At 40.5% G+C, this 16,572-nt stretch overlaps 1 protein-coding gene across 1 annotated transcript in view; it reads left to right on the top strand.

Moving 5' to 3' along the window:
- Window positions 1-4,981: 4,981 nt before the first annotated feature.
- SIAH2 (siah E3 ubiquitin protein ligase 2) overlaps window positions 4,982-16,572 on the top strand; it is a 39,939-nt gene continuing 28,348 nt past the window's right edge. The window contains exon 1 of the mRNA XM_026701614.2: window positions 4,982-5,988. Coding sequence (XP_026557399.2) covers window positions 5,551-5,988 — 438 coding nt within the window. The 5' untranslated portion in view covers window positions 4,982-5,550. The remainder of the gene's footprint in view (window positions 5,989-16,572) is intronic.

Raw genomic sequence — 16,572 nt, 5'->3', positions numbered from 1 at the left:
CAATCTTATTTATGTACAGAAAATCATTTTTCTGTACCTAAATCCAATTTCTGTATATTATCCAATTTCTTCTTTAGAATCCTCCCAAGAATCTTCTCTGATCTAGATACATTCTCCTGGAAGTTTTGAAACTTTCCCCTTTTTGCCAAATCCACCCATCCTGTAATAATAATAAATAACGATGTCATTTTGGACCAAGAGAGCAGCTTATGTTCTGCAAACCATATGCCACCCCCACAAATAACAATCCCAATTTATGACCTAAGGAGTATTGAAATCTAGCAATTTAATGGCCAATTTTTAGAATGTATTGTTCAGTGAAAAATATCAGTAAACAAACAAACAAACTGGAAAGTCTCTGTGAGAGAAATTGCACTTACTTTCAGTCTTAAAGCCCTGCACAGAAAAAAAAAACCAATCCAAAAATATTTGATTCTACACATAGAGACATGAAATATCCACATAAATATTTTTTAATAGTATGGATATAATTCCATCTATTATCACCACCACCATGGTTCATATACAGGAACAAAATCTGGTTGCCCATTTCATGTTTAAATTCACATTACAACTATTTTCATTTGATTCATTCAGTGTGCTGGTATATATGCAAATACTAGTAAGCAATCCATGGCTTTGGTAGCCAAGATTAGGATAATGTGCAAATGCAGGAATCTGGCTTCATCTAAAAAGAACTCAGAGAAAAAGGGCTTACTTTGTTTCCCATTTGCTAATGCCCCTTTCTCTTAACTTCTTTTGAGAGGTTGAAACCAGAACTCTGCCTTCATATATCATGCTACCCTTGACTAATCAAAGCATAGGTGATCTGCTAGTTTGGGTTTAATGTGATGTGCTCATTGCTTTTTATGTTATCACTTTAATTTATGCTTATTTTATTTATAACGTGCATTTATACTATGGATTTTATTGTTGTACTCTCAGCCAATGTTTTACAAGGAATATATTATGATGGGAGTGTAAAGGACTGTCCCAGCCTTAGTTTCATTAGGTTGATTCCTTGAACAGTCCTTCAGTGTTTAGTTTCTGTGTATGATAATTTTGTTTTATCATCAGCAACAAAAAATAAACTTGCACAATGAATGGATGCAGAAAATAAAGGAAGAATTTATACTGCAATCTCTTATATATGTCTAATCAGAATTAAATTTAATCATACTTTGGAGCAAGTAAATACAGTAGCTGCATCTAGACCACACTTCTTACCTATGCCAAATGAGAACAATGTTTAGGGGGTGGGGAGGTGTGGAAATACTCAATACAGAAAGAATGGGAGCATTTCCACACTCTGGTTCCTTATCTAGCATTCCAGTTCCATTGCTCAATCATAATTCTCCACACCTCATAGCCAGAAGTAGAAAAATCATTGCAAATTGGGAATGTCCTTTCAACTAAGCAACTCACCTTCAACACATCTTCCAACAGAGTATTTACAAGAGAGCACATTGCTGCATCCATCCAAGAAGTAAAGAGACAATTTTGCACCTTACCTCATCCTATCTAAATCAACACAACATTAAAAATGGAGAACATTCCTGGCCACCACTTCTTAATGAATCAGCATTATATAAGCAAAAAAATGACCCAATATCTACCTAGCATCTCAATGATGTGCTGCCATATTTCAGATGTTCAGCATAATATGATCTTGTTCCTGAATGAAAGTTCAGCCAAAAGCACTATACTGATCTGCTTATCTATTATATTGCCATTCGTGCTAAATTCACAGGCAGTGTACCAGTGTGAAGTAGTCCCTTAAGACTACTTCAATTAAATTTGATGAAGTCAAAGACCATCTAAATTTAACAACAACAAAACTGGCTCATGGCTAGAATCACAGATGAATCACATGCTCACAAGAAGTCACAAAATCAATGGAACAGCGCATTGCAGATTAAAAAAAACAACAACTGAACTCATTCACAAAAATGTAATGAATATATATTTTGTATACAAAGAACAAAGTGATCTGGAAACCTCTGTTTGTAACATTGTTTCATGACTAACTGATACTTGCGTTGATTATCCTGATGGGGTGATAAGAACATTTTTTCAGAAAGCATCCATACTGTTTCTGGTTACTGAAAATCAATCTTGAAATATTTGGTTGTGCATTACACATCATTATCAATAGAATAATAAGAGGGACTATGACATGATACAAAAAGTATAATAATATACTTTTTTAAAATAACTCTCTTTTCCAAACATATTGAGGTTCCTAGGAACAGTTGTTCGAGCACAACTTTAGAAAGGCTATTTCATATACCTGACATTTTCTTCCAGAATATACATTAATTCATGGTATTCATTTTTGGCTGGAAGCATATTGCTTTTCCAGAAAGTCTTTTGACACTGGTAACCATTGAGCTGCCCATTTATTTGTTTGTTTGCTTGCTTGCTTGTTTCCAACTCTTTTCTATAATGGAATGCCCTTGTTCAAAGTTCCTGATTAGAGTCTTAGAATACAAGTTTAATAAAATTGTCTTATGGTACAACATATTTGTTCAAGACACTTACCATTCTACTTTTCTGTGCAAACTCAAAGGCACAATGGTGGAAAAGGACAATCTTCCCTAATTTTATCACAAAAATCCCAGGAAGAGGGAGATTGGTCTGAAATCGATTGGCCCCAAATTGCTCAGAAAATTCCACGGCTGAGTGGGAACATTGCCTTAACATGGGAACCCTGCCTTAATGAACAGCTGCTTGGGTTAATACTGTTTGTGCTACCCTCCCACAAACTGCTTATCTCCAGCTATGTAAATTGTGGTTTCCAGCAAGGCCACTGATGACAATGTGGAAAGAAATATAGGTCTTTAAGCACATACCGAGTAAAAATACTAAATACTTAGCTGCATTCCATCCAGAGTGCATTGCTAGTCCATATTTCCAGACAGTTCTGGGTTTTAAAACACAGTGTTTAAATCTGTGCTACAGATTAACTCTGGAATCATTTTCATCAGCAGTATGTGTTTTATTGAACAGTTAAAGCATTCATAAATGCAGGAAATTGACAAAATAGGTGGACCTGTGCTCTGGTAGTAAATGCTATTCATTTACTATCGTCACTTATCTCAATTGCACACTTTCTCATAAGTGTATAACAGATAACAGGAAGGGACTTGTAGGTCATCTAGTCCAACCCCTGCACCTACAACATTTCTGACAAATGGCAGTCCAATCTCTTCTTGAAAGTCTCAAGTGATGGCGCTCCCACAACATCCGAGGGCAAAATGTTCCATTGGTTGATTGTTCTCACTGTCAGAAAGTTTCTCCTTATTTCCAGGTTAAATCTCTCCATGTTCAGTTTCCATCCATTATTCCTTGTCTGGTCTACAGGCGCTTTAGAAAATAGATTAACCTCTTCCTCTCTGTGGAAGTCCCTCAAATATTGGAAGACCACTATCATGTCTCCCCTGGTCCTTCTAGACTAGCCAAGCCCAGTTCCTGTAACCATTCTTCATATGTTTTAGTCTCCAGTCCCCTAATCATCCTGGTTGCTCTTCTCTGTACTTTTTCTAGAGTCTCAACATCTTTTTTATAATGTGGTGAACAAAACTAGTTGCAGCACTCTAGGTGTGGTCTTACTAAGGCTTTATAGAGTAGTATTAGTACCTCCCTTGACCGTGATTGTATCTTAGGGGAAGAATTGTTTTGTGATCAGGTCAGGAGTTTTTTTTATGTCTGTTAGTACACCTTTCAACTCTCTGGCATGCTGGAAAGTTTAGCAGCCAGTTTGCATATGTGGGATTTTTTTTTCTTTTTAGTAAAAAGATAGGTTTTAATAAACCCATTTTGGGGGAGATACAGTGAACTGAAGACAATTTAATTAAAGCAGAGCTGATAACCACAGCAAAGGCCAAGCAACAGGTGAGAATGAATGAGAGCTTGCCCACTTGTTGCTCTGGACATCTGGTCCTTGCAAGGAGACTGCAAGTCAGCAATATTGTGCAGGTTTAAGAGTCGAGATCAATCATCTTGCTTACAACTACAGGAGAGTCTTTCAAATGACACCAAATTCAGAAAACTCACTTTCTAATCACTTTTGGAAATTGCCTATTAACCATCTTAAAGCTATTAGAGTTCAAAAAATATTCACCAGGCCTATTTAGTTTTAAAATAAAATTTACTTTTAAGCTTGAGAATATTTGAAATATTAAAATATTTGAAATAAACAGGAGAAAGCTGTTTAGCTTTTTGAGCAAAGAAAGTTATAAATGGATCAAGGGTCTAGAAAAATTTGGAATGATATAAGATATTGGTTCTTTTTTCCTATTCTTTTTTTCCTCCGAGCTTAGTTTATATTAGATTTTACTATTGTAATTAATTATATTTTATTTTATTAAAAACAACCCATTTTATTATTTGCGCTTCCTCCCTCAAGCTAACAGGAAACCATGTTGATTTTCTTGGGCAGTCTGATCAAAACAGATCTGGAATCCAGAAAAGACTGTTTGGGGATGGCATGTGGTTTCACATACTGTATACTTCTAATGGAAAACAGGTGTTGGTATGTGCGCAAGAGCAATCCAACCAGACTGATCTGAATTTATCTAACCCTCACTCTTGATTCTGGGGAAGCAAATTAAGATTTTCCTGTTACATCAGCATGGCAAGAAAGCTTGCATCAGGTGCTTATGGATGTTACGTCACAGGCATAAATCTTCTAGTCCAGTAGCCAGAGACATCGCGGACTTTCCTGGAAAGGTATTTCTGTCCTTTTTCAACAGACATGTAGAAAGACTTAATTCGCTTGGCCTCTGGGGGCTGAGTAACACAAGGAGGGGATTATTTTGAAAGTCGGGGTGCTGTGAAAAAACAGTGAGGTAAACACCCAGCAGATGGCGGTCAGGGAACCTCAATCCCGGCTTTGCTATGCTAGCTTAAAACAATAGAGGAAAACAGCTCTCCTGTGCGCGCGTGCCCATTGATTCCTCTCCCGCCGTCCTTTGCCCCCTTTTTTTCCCCCTCACACTTCCTCGGCCGCCGTTTGGATCGCGGGGAAAAACCGCGGGAGGGAAGGGGAAACAAAAACCACCAAAAAAAAAAAAACCCCGAGCGAAACAGGGTAGCAAGAGCCGTCCCCGCCTGCCATTAAGCACAGGCTAGGGCATGCTCAGTAGGAGCCAACCTCGACTTGGGAGCAGCCTGTGAGTACACACCACCCCCCTGTCTCTTTCTTGCGTCAGATTAATGTTCCGGGGAGGGGTGGGTGGGGGGAGCCAAGAAGGAACCACGCTCGATTTGTCCGGGGGAGGAGCGGAAAGGGCTGTTTGGGGGCGAAGGACTTGGCTCGGAGCGCCGAGCTGGCCCCCGTTGAGGCTTCTCTTTTGGAAACGTCGGTACACTTTGGAAGGTTCGCGGTTTCCTGCGGCGCCAAGGCGAGGCCCCGTGAGCCGGTTCTCGGAGGAGCAGCGGCTCCAGGAAGACGGGGGCTGTTGTTTTGAGTCCCGCTGGCGGGCCCCTGCGGGGTTTGGGTGAGCGATCCGCTCGGTGTCCGCAGTTCGATGGTTTGTTCCGACCGAAATGAGCCGCCCGTCCTCCGCCGGACCCAGCGCTAACAAACCTTGCGGCAAGCAGCAGCAGCAGCAGCAGCACCACACGCCATCGCCGGCTGCTGCTCCCGCCGCCAACCCCACCGCCGCGGCCGCCACCATCTCCGCTGCCGGAGCCGGCTCTTCCGCGGTGCCTGCCGCGGCCGCTGTGATCTCGAGCCCTGGAGCCGGGGAAAGCAGCGGGGGGCCGGTGTCGCCTCAGCACCACGAGCTGACCTCGCTCTTCGAGTGCCCGGTTTGCTTCGACTATGTGCTGCCCCCGATCCTGCAGTGCCAAGCCGGGCACTTGGTTTGCAACCAATGCCGGCAGAAGCTGAGCTGCTGCCCCACATGCAGGGGATCCTTGACCCCCAGCATCAGGAACTTAGCGATGGAGAAAGTGGCCTCGGCAGTCCTCTTCCCTTGCAAGGTAAGGCTGGTTGGGAGAAATCGGGCAATGCCACCGAGAAGGAAGGAAGGTGGGCGGGGAGAGGAGCGGCATGGAGCGACGGGGAGCGACGCTGTTGGTCTGAGCACCTGCCCTTGAGGTTGCGGCAGGGAATCGCAACGGTTTCTCTAATAGTGGCTTTATCTTTAAAAAAAAATCCCCCGGGTCGCCTTGAAATTGTAGCTCTTATTAGAAAAGTCTTGGGTTTCCCGTTCTCGGGGAAGGGACAGGGAGCTCTGGCTCTCTGACACGTTCGTGAAAGTGAGGTGTAGCATATTTAGATCTAGATCTCTATACATATTCTTTCCCTGGCATTCATTCAGAGAACCATCCCAGTAGCTCTTTTGCTTAACAATTAATTACGTTCTCTTTACTCTTCCTATTGGACTGGGCATCAGCATTTTTCTCGAAACGAAATGATCTGCTCAAGATTTCTGCTCACAAGCCATCTGCCCAGTGAGAAATGGTTGCTACTGCATTTTCTAGGGAAAGAGACTGAAATGGAGATATAGGAAGGCAGGCACCGGATATAAATCTCACCTGGACCACGGATGTAACCCAATAAAAATATTCCTGTCTCAGCTCTTGATCCTTGTTTTATAGGCTATTTAAAGTACTCTCTTAGATCAGCAAGTCCTCAAGCAGGCCGTCTTCAGTTATACTGGGGCTGCCTTTGGCCCTGGTTGTGAAGGATTCCTGAAGTTGCAGACCTATTTACCTTTGAAGGATACCAAGTTACAGAATGCTACCCTAAAGAATTGTTGTAAAAAGATTAAATTAAATGTATGTAAATACAGTAAGTAGTCTTGAGGACTTAAAGAATAGGGATGCTGTATAATCACTAACTTTGTTTCATAGATCTTTACAGCAAACTTGTCTCCGTAGTTGGATTACGCCGGGAGGGAAGTGGGTGGAACCAGAACCTTACAGGTTTAGTACACCGTAGTCTTTTTTAAATGTTTGGTTCTTAAAGGTGGTATTGGCTGTTTTTCTCATCATTCCCCGCTCCAATGTTCCCCACAGTTCTTACAAAGCTATAGTAAATCATTCTGAGATATAAATAGGAAATGTGAGTTTTCTTGTGAAATCAGATAAAGCATCTCAGCCTAAATGAGAGACCCTGTGGATTAGTACTAATAAGGAAGATGGGGGGAAAAAATGATCGTTGCTAGTCCAGGAAAGAGGAAGTCCGGCTGATTTGGATAAGGTATGAAATCAGTCTTGGACAAGTTGCATTGCCATGGAAAGATCAGACTGAATGCTTTGTAGGTTCACTACAAAGAATTGCTGTGGCTAGAAAATATTTTTGCAAGCTTCAGCTTGAACAGCAGTTGTGGCTCTGTGTGAAACAATTGAGCATGGCTTGGATAATATCTTCATTAATTACAAACCAGACAATAGCAAAGTATTTTAAGAGGTAGCGCCTGTGGAACTTCAAAGTGCAACTTTTCTGATGCTGGCAACTTACAAAAAGTTGGGAAACAATTCAGATTTCGTACCAACTGTATTTGATTCTAGTTCAGAAGTGCTATTGTAAATAAACGTGATCCCAAATGATTACAGGCAGGGCCATTTATAAGCTATAATGTTTTTTTATATAATCTTGCCTATGCTTGCAGAACTGTGTAGTGCAGAGGTGTCTAATTCAAGCCTTCCGAGGGCCAAATCCAGCTTAGATTTGGTCCACAGGGCTGTGCTGGAAATAGCAAAGGACCGGTCCACAGTGCCTCTGCTAGTGAAAATGGAACAGCCTTCCTGAGCTCCATTTTCGCTGGCAGAGGGTTGCAGGAGGCTGTCACAGCCAAAAATGGAGCTCAGGAGCCCATTTTCGATGGCAGAGCACTCAGGCCATCACATGTGTCATCCCCCCCGACACAAGTGATGTCATGCTGGTCACACACACCCCAAGGTCAAACACAACCTTGATGCGGCCCTCAGTGAAATTGAGTTTTGACACCTCTGGTGAAGAGTATACTTTATAAATGCTTATGGCTAAGATTTGTTAGATTGGCATGGACAAGAAACAGTGTTGCAGCCATAACTGAAAAGGCCCAATGGTCTATCCCTTTCAGTTGAAATGTTAAAGGAGGGGCAAAAATATTTCTGTTTAAAACTTTCTCCAGTTAAATTCATAGTTGGGCTGCAAATTTAACATTATTTTTCAAAACTTCCTTTATGTTGATGGGGCTATTGTCCAACAGAACTCTTCTTGATACATTGTTTGATGAAGTTGTAGCACTGAAAAGCCTCTAAAGCACTTTAAATAATAACATGAAATAAATGCTCCAGTTAGTGGAGGGTGGAGAGGAAATATTCTTAAATATCTGGGGAGCATCAGTGTTCAACAGCTACATAGTCATATGACTGGTAAAACAGGAATAAATTGAGCTATTCTAAAGTGCAGGTTCTCACCACTTTGTATTAAAAGCTTCTATAACAACAGTTCCGTGAAATGCATCATAGTTAATGGACGTCCTGCAGTAATTTAACTAGACACTTTTATAGACCCTCTTGGGATGATGCTAATTTCTATGCTGTAGTATTTAGTAGCATAATGTAATATATCATTACAGGATCTTCTTTTAAGCAATCTCTATCCACCTGGTGATATACATACATGTGAGTATATCCAGTGGCCATGTTAGCTAGAAAAAAATGTGCATAGTGATTTATATCTGATTATTTCTTAGTTGGGGGAGGTTGCTTTAAGTTGTTTGTGGCCTGAAGGAGTCCTCTCTGGATCTTTCTTCCTTTTAGTTTACTATTTAATATTCCCTACATCTTAGGAAACTTTTTTTTTTCAAATCTTTATCAGATATTACCAGTTTAGGTTTTTAAAATAGGTATCTTGTTATTTACTGATTGCTATATGTCTACCTGCAGATATGTACTGGCTGTTTCTTCAGGCGGGGGAACCCATTTTACTTCTCAAATGATAGACACCCAACCATCAAAGTTCATTATTAAATAAAAAGATAATAGCTAGTCAACATGGTGAGCATGGATTCCACAATATAGCACTAATCCCATAGGATTCGTTCTGTGCTATTTATTGCTTCTTTTTTTTTAAATGTCTCCTTACCTCTTTCTGCTTTCATACTTTTACTGGGGGAAGCAGCTACTGTATTGCATCTAAGTGTCAGCTGGCAAGGGGGAGAGCTTTTTTTTTTTTTACCCTTTTTATCACTACTAATCTCAAGAAGCCACTTTTAACTTGATATCCTGGTATCAGTTTCAAGTGTCTTTTGCTCCCAAGTTAGGTTTAACCTGATCAATATGCACTCTAAACCTTCTAAAGTGTCATTGAGACAGATCTTTAAAAAGCTGATACAAGCAAGATTGGAAATGCTACTTAAGTTATCCAGAGGAAAGGCTCCAAGGGAGAAAAGAAAGCTGAGGTTGAAGTAGTGTTGTCCTATTGATCCCTAGGTATGAATTAAAGGAGAAGGAGAGACATTAGATACAATAGTTGTTTTTCTTTCATTTAGGTGGAAAAGCATTTCGGGTTCCATGTTTGGGTTCTCTAATTCAAGGGTGAAACATATTGTTTCCTGAAGATGTTAGGCAAGAAGATTTAAGTTAGAATTTAAGTTGGACATTTTCTGTCAATCATACCCAGGAGTATTGGATTAGATGAACCCATGGTGTGATACTTAAACCTACCGTGTTCCTCACAAAATAAGGCGAGGCCTTTTTTTTTTTTTTTTCTGAGCCCCGAAAAAACAGCTAGGATGTCTTTTCGGGGGTGAATTAATTTCTTCCTCCCCCCCCCTGCACCAGCGCCGTCTCCAACAACAGCATCTTAGTCACTCCCACTTCCCACTCCCCCGTCCCTATATCAGCAGGGGGAAAAAAGATTTTGAGGTACCTGGGAGCGCCACGTGCTGTATTTTGGTTTAATCCCGAGCGGCTGGGTAGGTGTGAGAAGAGCCGAGCGAGCGTGTCTGCTGCTGCTACCCTTGGTGCTCCAGCCTTGGGCTCTGCAAGTTTGCAAAAGTCCCGGTGCGCAGCCCGTTCCTGCATTCCAAGTGCCCAGGCTGAGCTGCAGCTGTCCCTCTCTCCCCAGCGCCATCTCCAATAACAGCAGCAGCAACGGTGGGAACCATGGAAGTGTTTTAGCTGCTTCTCGGGTGGGGGAGCCGCCTCCGTAACTTCCACGGTTCCCGCTGCTGCTGCCGCTGTTATTGGAGACAGCGCTGGCGAGAGGGACAGCTGCAGCTCGGTCTGGGCACTTGGAATGCAGGAACGGGCTGCACACCAGGACTTTTGCAAACTTGCAGAGCCCGAGGTTGGAGCACCAAGGGTAGCAGCAGCAGACACGCTCGCTCGGCTCTTCTCACACCTACCCAGCCGCTCAGGATTAAACCAAACGCAGCTCGCGGTGCTTCTTGGTACCTCAAAATCCTTTTTTTCCTGTTGTTACAGGGCCGGGGGGAAAGCGGGAGCGACTCAGATGCTGTTGTTGGAGATAGCGCTGGTGAGAGAGGTGCCAGCACCGGTGGGAACCATGGAAGCTACAGAGGCCTGAGAAGTGGTTGAAACGCTGCCAGACATCCATGCCAACGCCGTCCGCCTGCTGACCTGGGGAGGGGAGGGGTAAGGGAGCCCTCCGTGCTCCACCATGGTGCTAGGAGCGGCTGATGGTGAGGCACAGCTGCCCGCGGGACACTCCTAATGGCAAGTTCCCCCTGCCTCCCCGCCCCCAATTTTGCATGTTTTAAACTAGGCCTAAATTTGGAGGGAGGGGCTTAATTTCATTTTATGCCTAGAAAACATGCTGGGTCTTCCTATTTGGGGGGAGGGGCATATTGTTGGAGAAACACAGTAGTTCTGCTCAGCATAAGAAGCTATTTTATATTGAGTCAAGCCATTGGCTGAATTAGGTGACTTGTCTTAGATACTGAAAGGTATGGTTTTCATCAGATTAATTTAACATGAACTAAGATTAGGAAAGATGGCAGCTGTGATCCAAATCAACTGGAGAACATTGTTAGAACAAAACTGTCTTACATTGACTAAGGATAGTTCTCAATGGTTTTAGCTGCAGATTTTTTCCAGATCTATTTAATTTAGGTATCTCCAAATTGAACTGGGAATATAAGCATATGTGCTACTGCTGAACTACTGAACTTTTTCCTATTAGATTACTCAACTCATCATGGATGTAATAAGACCTGTCAGGCATTAACAGTTGTTTTGTCACCAAGCGAAAAATACTTAGAGGAAGAAATTTGACAATGTATATCATGTCATTCTAGTCAGCAGATTACCCTATAATCTGCTGAGTCTCGGTGATGCAGTGGTTGGAGTGCTGTACTGCAGGCCACTTCTGCTGACTATCGGCTGCCTGCAACTTGGTGGTTCAAATCCCACCAGGTTCAAGGTTGACTCAGCCTTTCATCCTTCCGAGGTGGGTAAAATGAGGACCCAGATTGTTGGAAATATACTGACTCTATAAAATTTCTCAGAGAGGCCTGTAAAACACTGTAAAGTGGTATATAAGTCTCAGTGCTATTGCTGTGAGGGCTGAATGGCATGACATTAAGAAGATAGCTGGCTTGAAAATTGTACTAAAAGAGCCCATCAATCAAATTAGAGTGATATCAAGTGGACCATCCCAAAATTCAGGCCCTAGTTTCCATTCTTCAGTATTTTATTAGTAATGGATGGAGAAGTGGAGGGAATGCTTATCAAATTAACATTATACAAAACTGAGTGGACTAGCTTCAATACCTTAGAAGAAAGAAGTGAAATGTCAGAAAATAACAGAGTAACATTTAACATGAAATGTTATTTAATTAGGAAACAAAAATCTAAAGCTTAATAATAGTATTTGTGAAAAACAGATTCGTAATGGATTTGAAATTAAATATGAGCCAGATGATGTCACATAGAATATCAAGATCTGTTGCCTTTTTATTAGAGTTCAGGACATGGAATAATGGATCTAAGTTACAGGAAGCCAGATTTTGATTGTATGTGAACAAAGCTTTCTCTAACAGTAAGAGCAGTGAGATGGAGTAAGAATAGTGAGACTAGAAAAGTGGAGTAGTTGGTTCCAATGTTGCCCTGCTCTACTGCTTCATATGATGTGTTTGAGTGAAAGCTAGACAACCATTGGTCGAGGTGCTTTATTTTGGATTCCTGTTCTGACTCCTGATTGGACCAGATGACCTAAAGTTCTCTTCCCATTTTATGGTTCCATGAAATGGCAAATGAGCTTTGTAGAGCCACTATTGATATCTTATGCACACTGTTTGGATTGGCATATTGCAAATTAAACATGACGAAGGTAACTATATGGAGAAAGTGAACCTAATTTATTTTACCTTCAGGCAATAATAGAATAATTTAAATCTTCATTGCCATTTAGGCTGTAGAGACCCTTTATTCTGCAGACGCTTCTGTGTTTATAATTTCTTTTTAGGAGGAATTATATATACTATTAAAAATCAAGCACACATTCAAAATATGTTTAATAAATGCTGGTTTCACGCTCAGCATATGCTAATAAACTGTTGCTCAAATGAACTGTTGCTCAGTTAGGAATCCTGAGAAACAAAAAAAGCCAATTATGCGCAATGACCTGGGAATAAGTCTTTTGAACACTGAGTAAATATGGATATAAGCCAGACTAAAAGTTCAGTTATCATTTGAGGAATTGGAAAAATCAGTTCACTTCATAATATTTTTAGCCTGGTCATACTGAAAATATTAAAAGCAAGACAGGCATACACATTAGTATCCATGTTAATTTATTTTACAATATTTATTTAAAAGATTTCCAAAAGGACTTTTCTCACAAGCCAGTTTACAGAAATGAAATGAAATAAAGTGAAGCAAATTGCACAAAATACATACATAGTAATCAGCATGTGAAAGTCCAATTACAATAGGAAAGTTTGCAATATTTAAAAATTAAATATATTTTTTAAATATTTGGGTAAACAATTGTCACCTAAAGACAGCAAAAATTGGTGCCAGCCATACTTCTTGGAATGAGAATATTCCATATCTGAAGTTCTGAAAAACTTTCGTAGCAAACTTTGGAAATAAGAGTGAGAAATTATTATTATTGTTGTTGTTGTATCTGGTCACACAGTCAGCCAGATGTTTAGACTTGATTCAGCATTTTCATCTACTAATCAAATCATTTCCAAGGACTTAGGATTGATAGATGTTGTTTGATGGTGTTAAAGGTATCGCCATAGGATGTAAGCTGTTCCAAATAAATAATAGTGATTTTGTCAATATGGATAGTGGTCAAGTGATGTTCCAGTTGTTTTGGGATTGCACCCAAGGTGCTTATTATTACTTATTATTACTATTGGCACTATGTTTGCTTTTTTTGTCACAGTAGTTCTATTTCTATTTGCAGATCCTTCTATTTTGTTATTTTCTCCATTACTTTTTCTTTTATTCTCCAGGTACTGCCAAGTCCACTATCTAGACTTTTTTGGCTTTCTTATTGAAAAAATTTTAAGTCAAGGATATTATGTGGCAGATGCTTGTTTGTTTAAATTCTAAAGTCCCAAAGCACATTTTCTATTACTTTGTCTATTTTATGGTCCCATCAATTCTTGATTTCAGGCAAATGATATTTCTTGCATATTTCATGGTACCATTGTTGCTACTTTATCATGCCACTGCTTGTAATCAGTCTGTATGATCATCTTGCAGAAGCTAGCTAGGTCCAATATTCTTTTTTATTTTTCAACTGTGTAGTGTATTTGCAGCATTTCACACCCACCTATTTTCCTTGTTAAATAGGTCTGTCAACATCACTGTTTGGATAGGCATTAAGGGCATGATTCATTGTAGGATAGGATAGGATAGGATAGGATAGGATAGGATAGGATAGGATAGGATACGATAGGGCTGAAAGGGACCTTGGTGGTCTTCTAGTCCATGCTCTTACTCAAGCAATAGAATCTATACCATTTCAGATAAGTGACTGTCCAGTCTCTTCTTAAAAACCTCCAGTGATGGAGCATCCACAATTTCTGAAGGCAAGCTGTTCCACTGGTCAATTGTCCTCACTGTTAGGAAGTTTCTCCTTAATTCTAGTTTGCTTCTCTCTTTGATTAGTTTCCAACCATGTCTTGCCCTCTGGTGCTTTGGAGAATCATTTGACTCCCTCTTCTTTGTGGCAGCCCCTCAAATACTGGAATCCTGCTATCATGTCATCCCTAATTCTTCTTTCTTTATACTAGTCAAATCCAAATTCTGCAGCTGTTCATTTTTTCAGTCCTCAGGTCTTTGATCATCTTAGTTGCTCTTCTCTGAACTTTTTCCAAAGTCTCAAACTTTTTTGTAGTATGATGACCAAAATTGGTTGCACTATTCCAGGTGCGGCCTTACTAGAATTTTATAAAGTGCTACTAATACTTCACGTGATCTATGCCTCTGTTTATACAACCCAGGATTGCATTAGCTTTTTTGGCTGCTGCTGCACACTGCTGCTCATATTCAAGTCATCATCCACTAGGACTCCAAAGTCTCTCTCACAGTTACTGTTTTTGAGCCAGGTCTCGCCTAGTCTGTACTTACACCTTTGATTTTTCTTTGATTTTTGTAATGTAAATGTAAAATGTAAAACTTTGCTTTTTTATATATTATTTTTATAATATTTCTATCTGGGCTTTTAATTATGCTTGAGTCCATTTCATTATTCCAACTGCATGTCTAATGACTGGAATTGCCCAACTGTTAATAGCCCTGGTGGTATTTCCTCCACAGGGTTTGGACTTCACTCTCCTGATGTATTCTAACCTTTTTCTCAACTTCAGTGTACTTGATGTTGTCAGATTAAATGATGCCTCCAGTTATTTGTAATGATGGTCTTTAGTCTTTAGCCAGACTCTTGATATTATTTCCATAGGGCAGAGGTCTTGGCAACTTTAAGACTCGTGGACTTTAACTCGTTGAGCTAAAACGACTGAAGGAGGAATTTTGGGAGTTGAAGTCCACAAGTCTTAAAGTTGCTAAGTTTGGGGACCCCTGCCATAGGGCATCTTGATTCCTTCAGTTTTCACTATTTCTCCTCTGTTGATGGTAAGGGTGGCACATTTGTCCAGGGCAAACTCCATTGCAATATCTTGACTGTATATACAGGTGTGTTCATAAGTTTACATACCCTGGCAGAATTTATAATTTCTTGGCCATTTTTCAGTGAATATGAATGATAACACAAAAACTTTTCTTTCACTTATGGTGGTTGGCTGAAGCCATTTATTATCAATCAACTGTGTTTACTCTTTTTAAATCATAATGACAACAGAAACTACCCAAATAACTCTGATCAAAAGTTTACATACCACAGTTCTTAATACGGTGTATTCCCCACTTTAACACCAATGACAGCTTGAAGTCTTTTGTGGTATGTGTGGATGAGGCTCTTCTCAGATGATAAAGCTGCCCATTCTTCCTGGCAAAACGCCTCCAGTTCCTGTAAATTTTTGGGCTGTCTTGCATGAACTGCACGTTTGAGATCCCACCAGAATGACTCAATGATATTGAGATCAGGAGACTGAGATGGCCACTCCAGAACCTTCACTTTATTCTGCTGTAACCAATGCCAGGTCGACTTGGCCTTGTGTTTAGGATCATTGTCATGTTGGAATGTCCAAGTACGTCCCATGCGCAGTTTTCGGGCTGATGAATGCTAATTTTCCTCCAGTATCTTTTGATAACATACTGCATTCATCTTGCCATCAATTCTGATCAAATTTCCTGTGCCTTTGTAGCTCACACATCCCCAAAACATCAGTGATACATTTCTGTGTTTCACAGTAGGAATGGTGTACTTTTCATCATAGGCCTTGTTGAGTCCTTTTGAAATGTAACGTTTATAGTTGTGGCCAAAAAGCTCAATTTTGGTCTCATCACTCCAAATGACTTTGTGCCAGGTTTGAGGCTTGTCTCTGTGCTGTTTGGCATATTGTAAGCAGGATACTTTGTGGCACTTTGTCTTTCGACTGCAGTTTGTAAAAGGTCTGAAGACAATAACTTTCTTAGTACCAAACTGGAGGGCTCGTAGGGAGAGACAGGGAAACAGCATGGGTGCAATCTTCTATTTGCTTAACAGTTCTTCTTCTCTCTTCTAAGATATAATTCAAATTTCTTGCTACTGATTTAAGAAGGAATCAAAAAACATCTTTTCACTGTCTTGCCTCAGGTAATATTTATCTTCCCAAAATACCTGAGATAAGGAGCTAAACACTACAAAGGCTTCCATACAAAGTTTCTTTATTGGATTATATGAGGCATCCTCAAGGTATAACTCACAGTTATGCTGAGATTCATCTAATGTCCAATCTTTGCATTGTTGTCTTCATAGTGTGAAAAGATAGTTATCTTCATCCCATAATGATACAGCAAGGGGAGACTCCAGCACATTGCTGGGTCCAGGTAAGAATGACCAAAACTCCCCCCAACCCAACCTGAGGTCAATTCAGTGACCAATCAGAATTGCAGATGTGACCACATGACATGAACTACATCTCCCATGAGGCATCAACTACATATCCCATGAGGCATTCCCTTAAGGGGGCAGTTCTCATTCCC

Source organism: Pseudonaja textilis, chromosome 4, assembly GCF_049901715.1.
Source record: "Pseudonaja textilis isolate UNSWEBS1 chromosome 4, rPseTex1.2, whole genome shotgun sequence".
Classification (NCBI taxonomy): Eukaryota; Metazoa; Chordata; class Lepidosauria; order Squamata; family Elapidae; genus Pseudonaja; species Pseudonaja textilis.
This window is presented reverse-complemented; position numbering and strand designations above follow the sequence as displayed.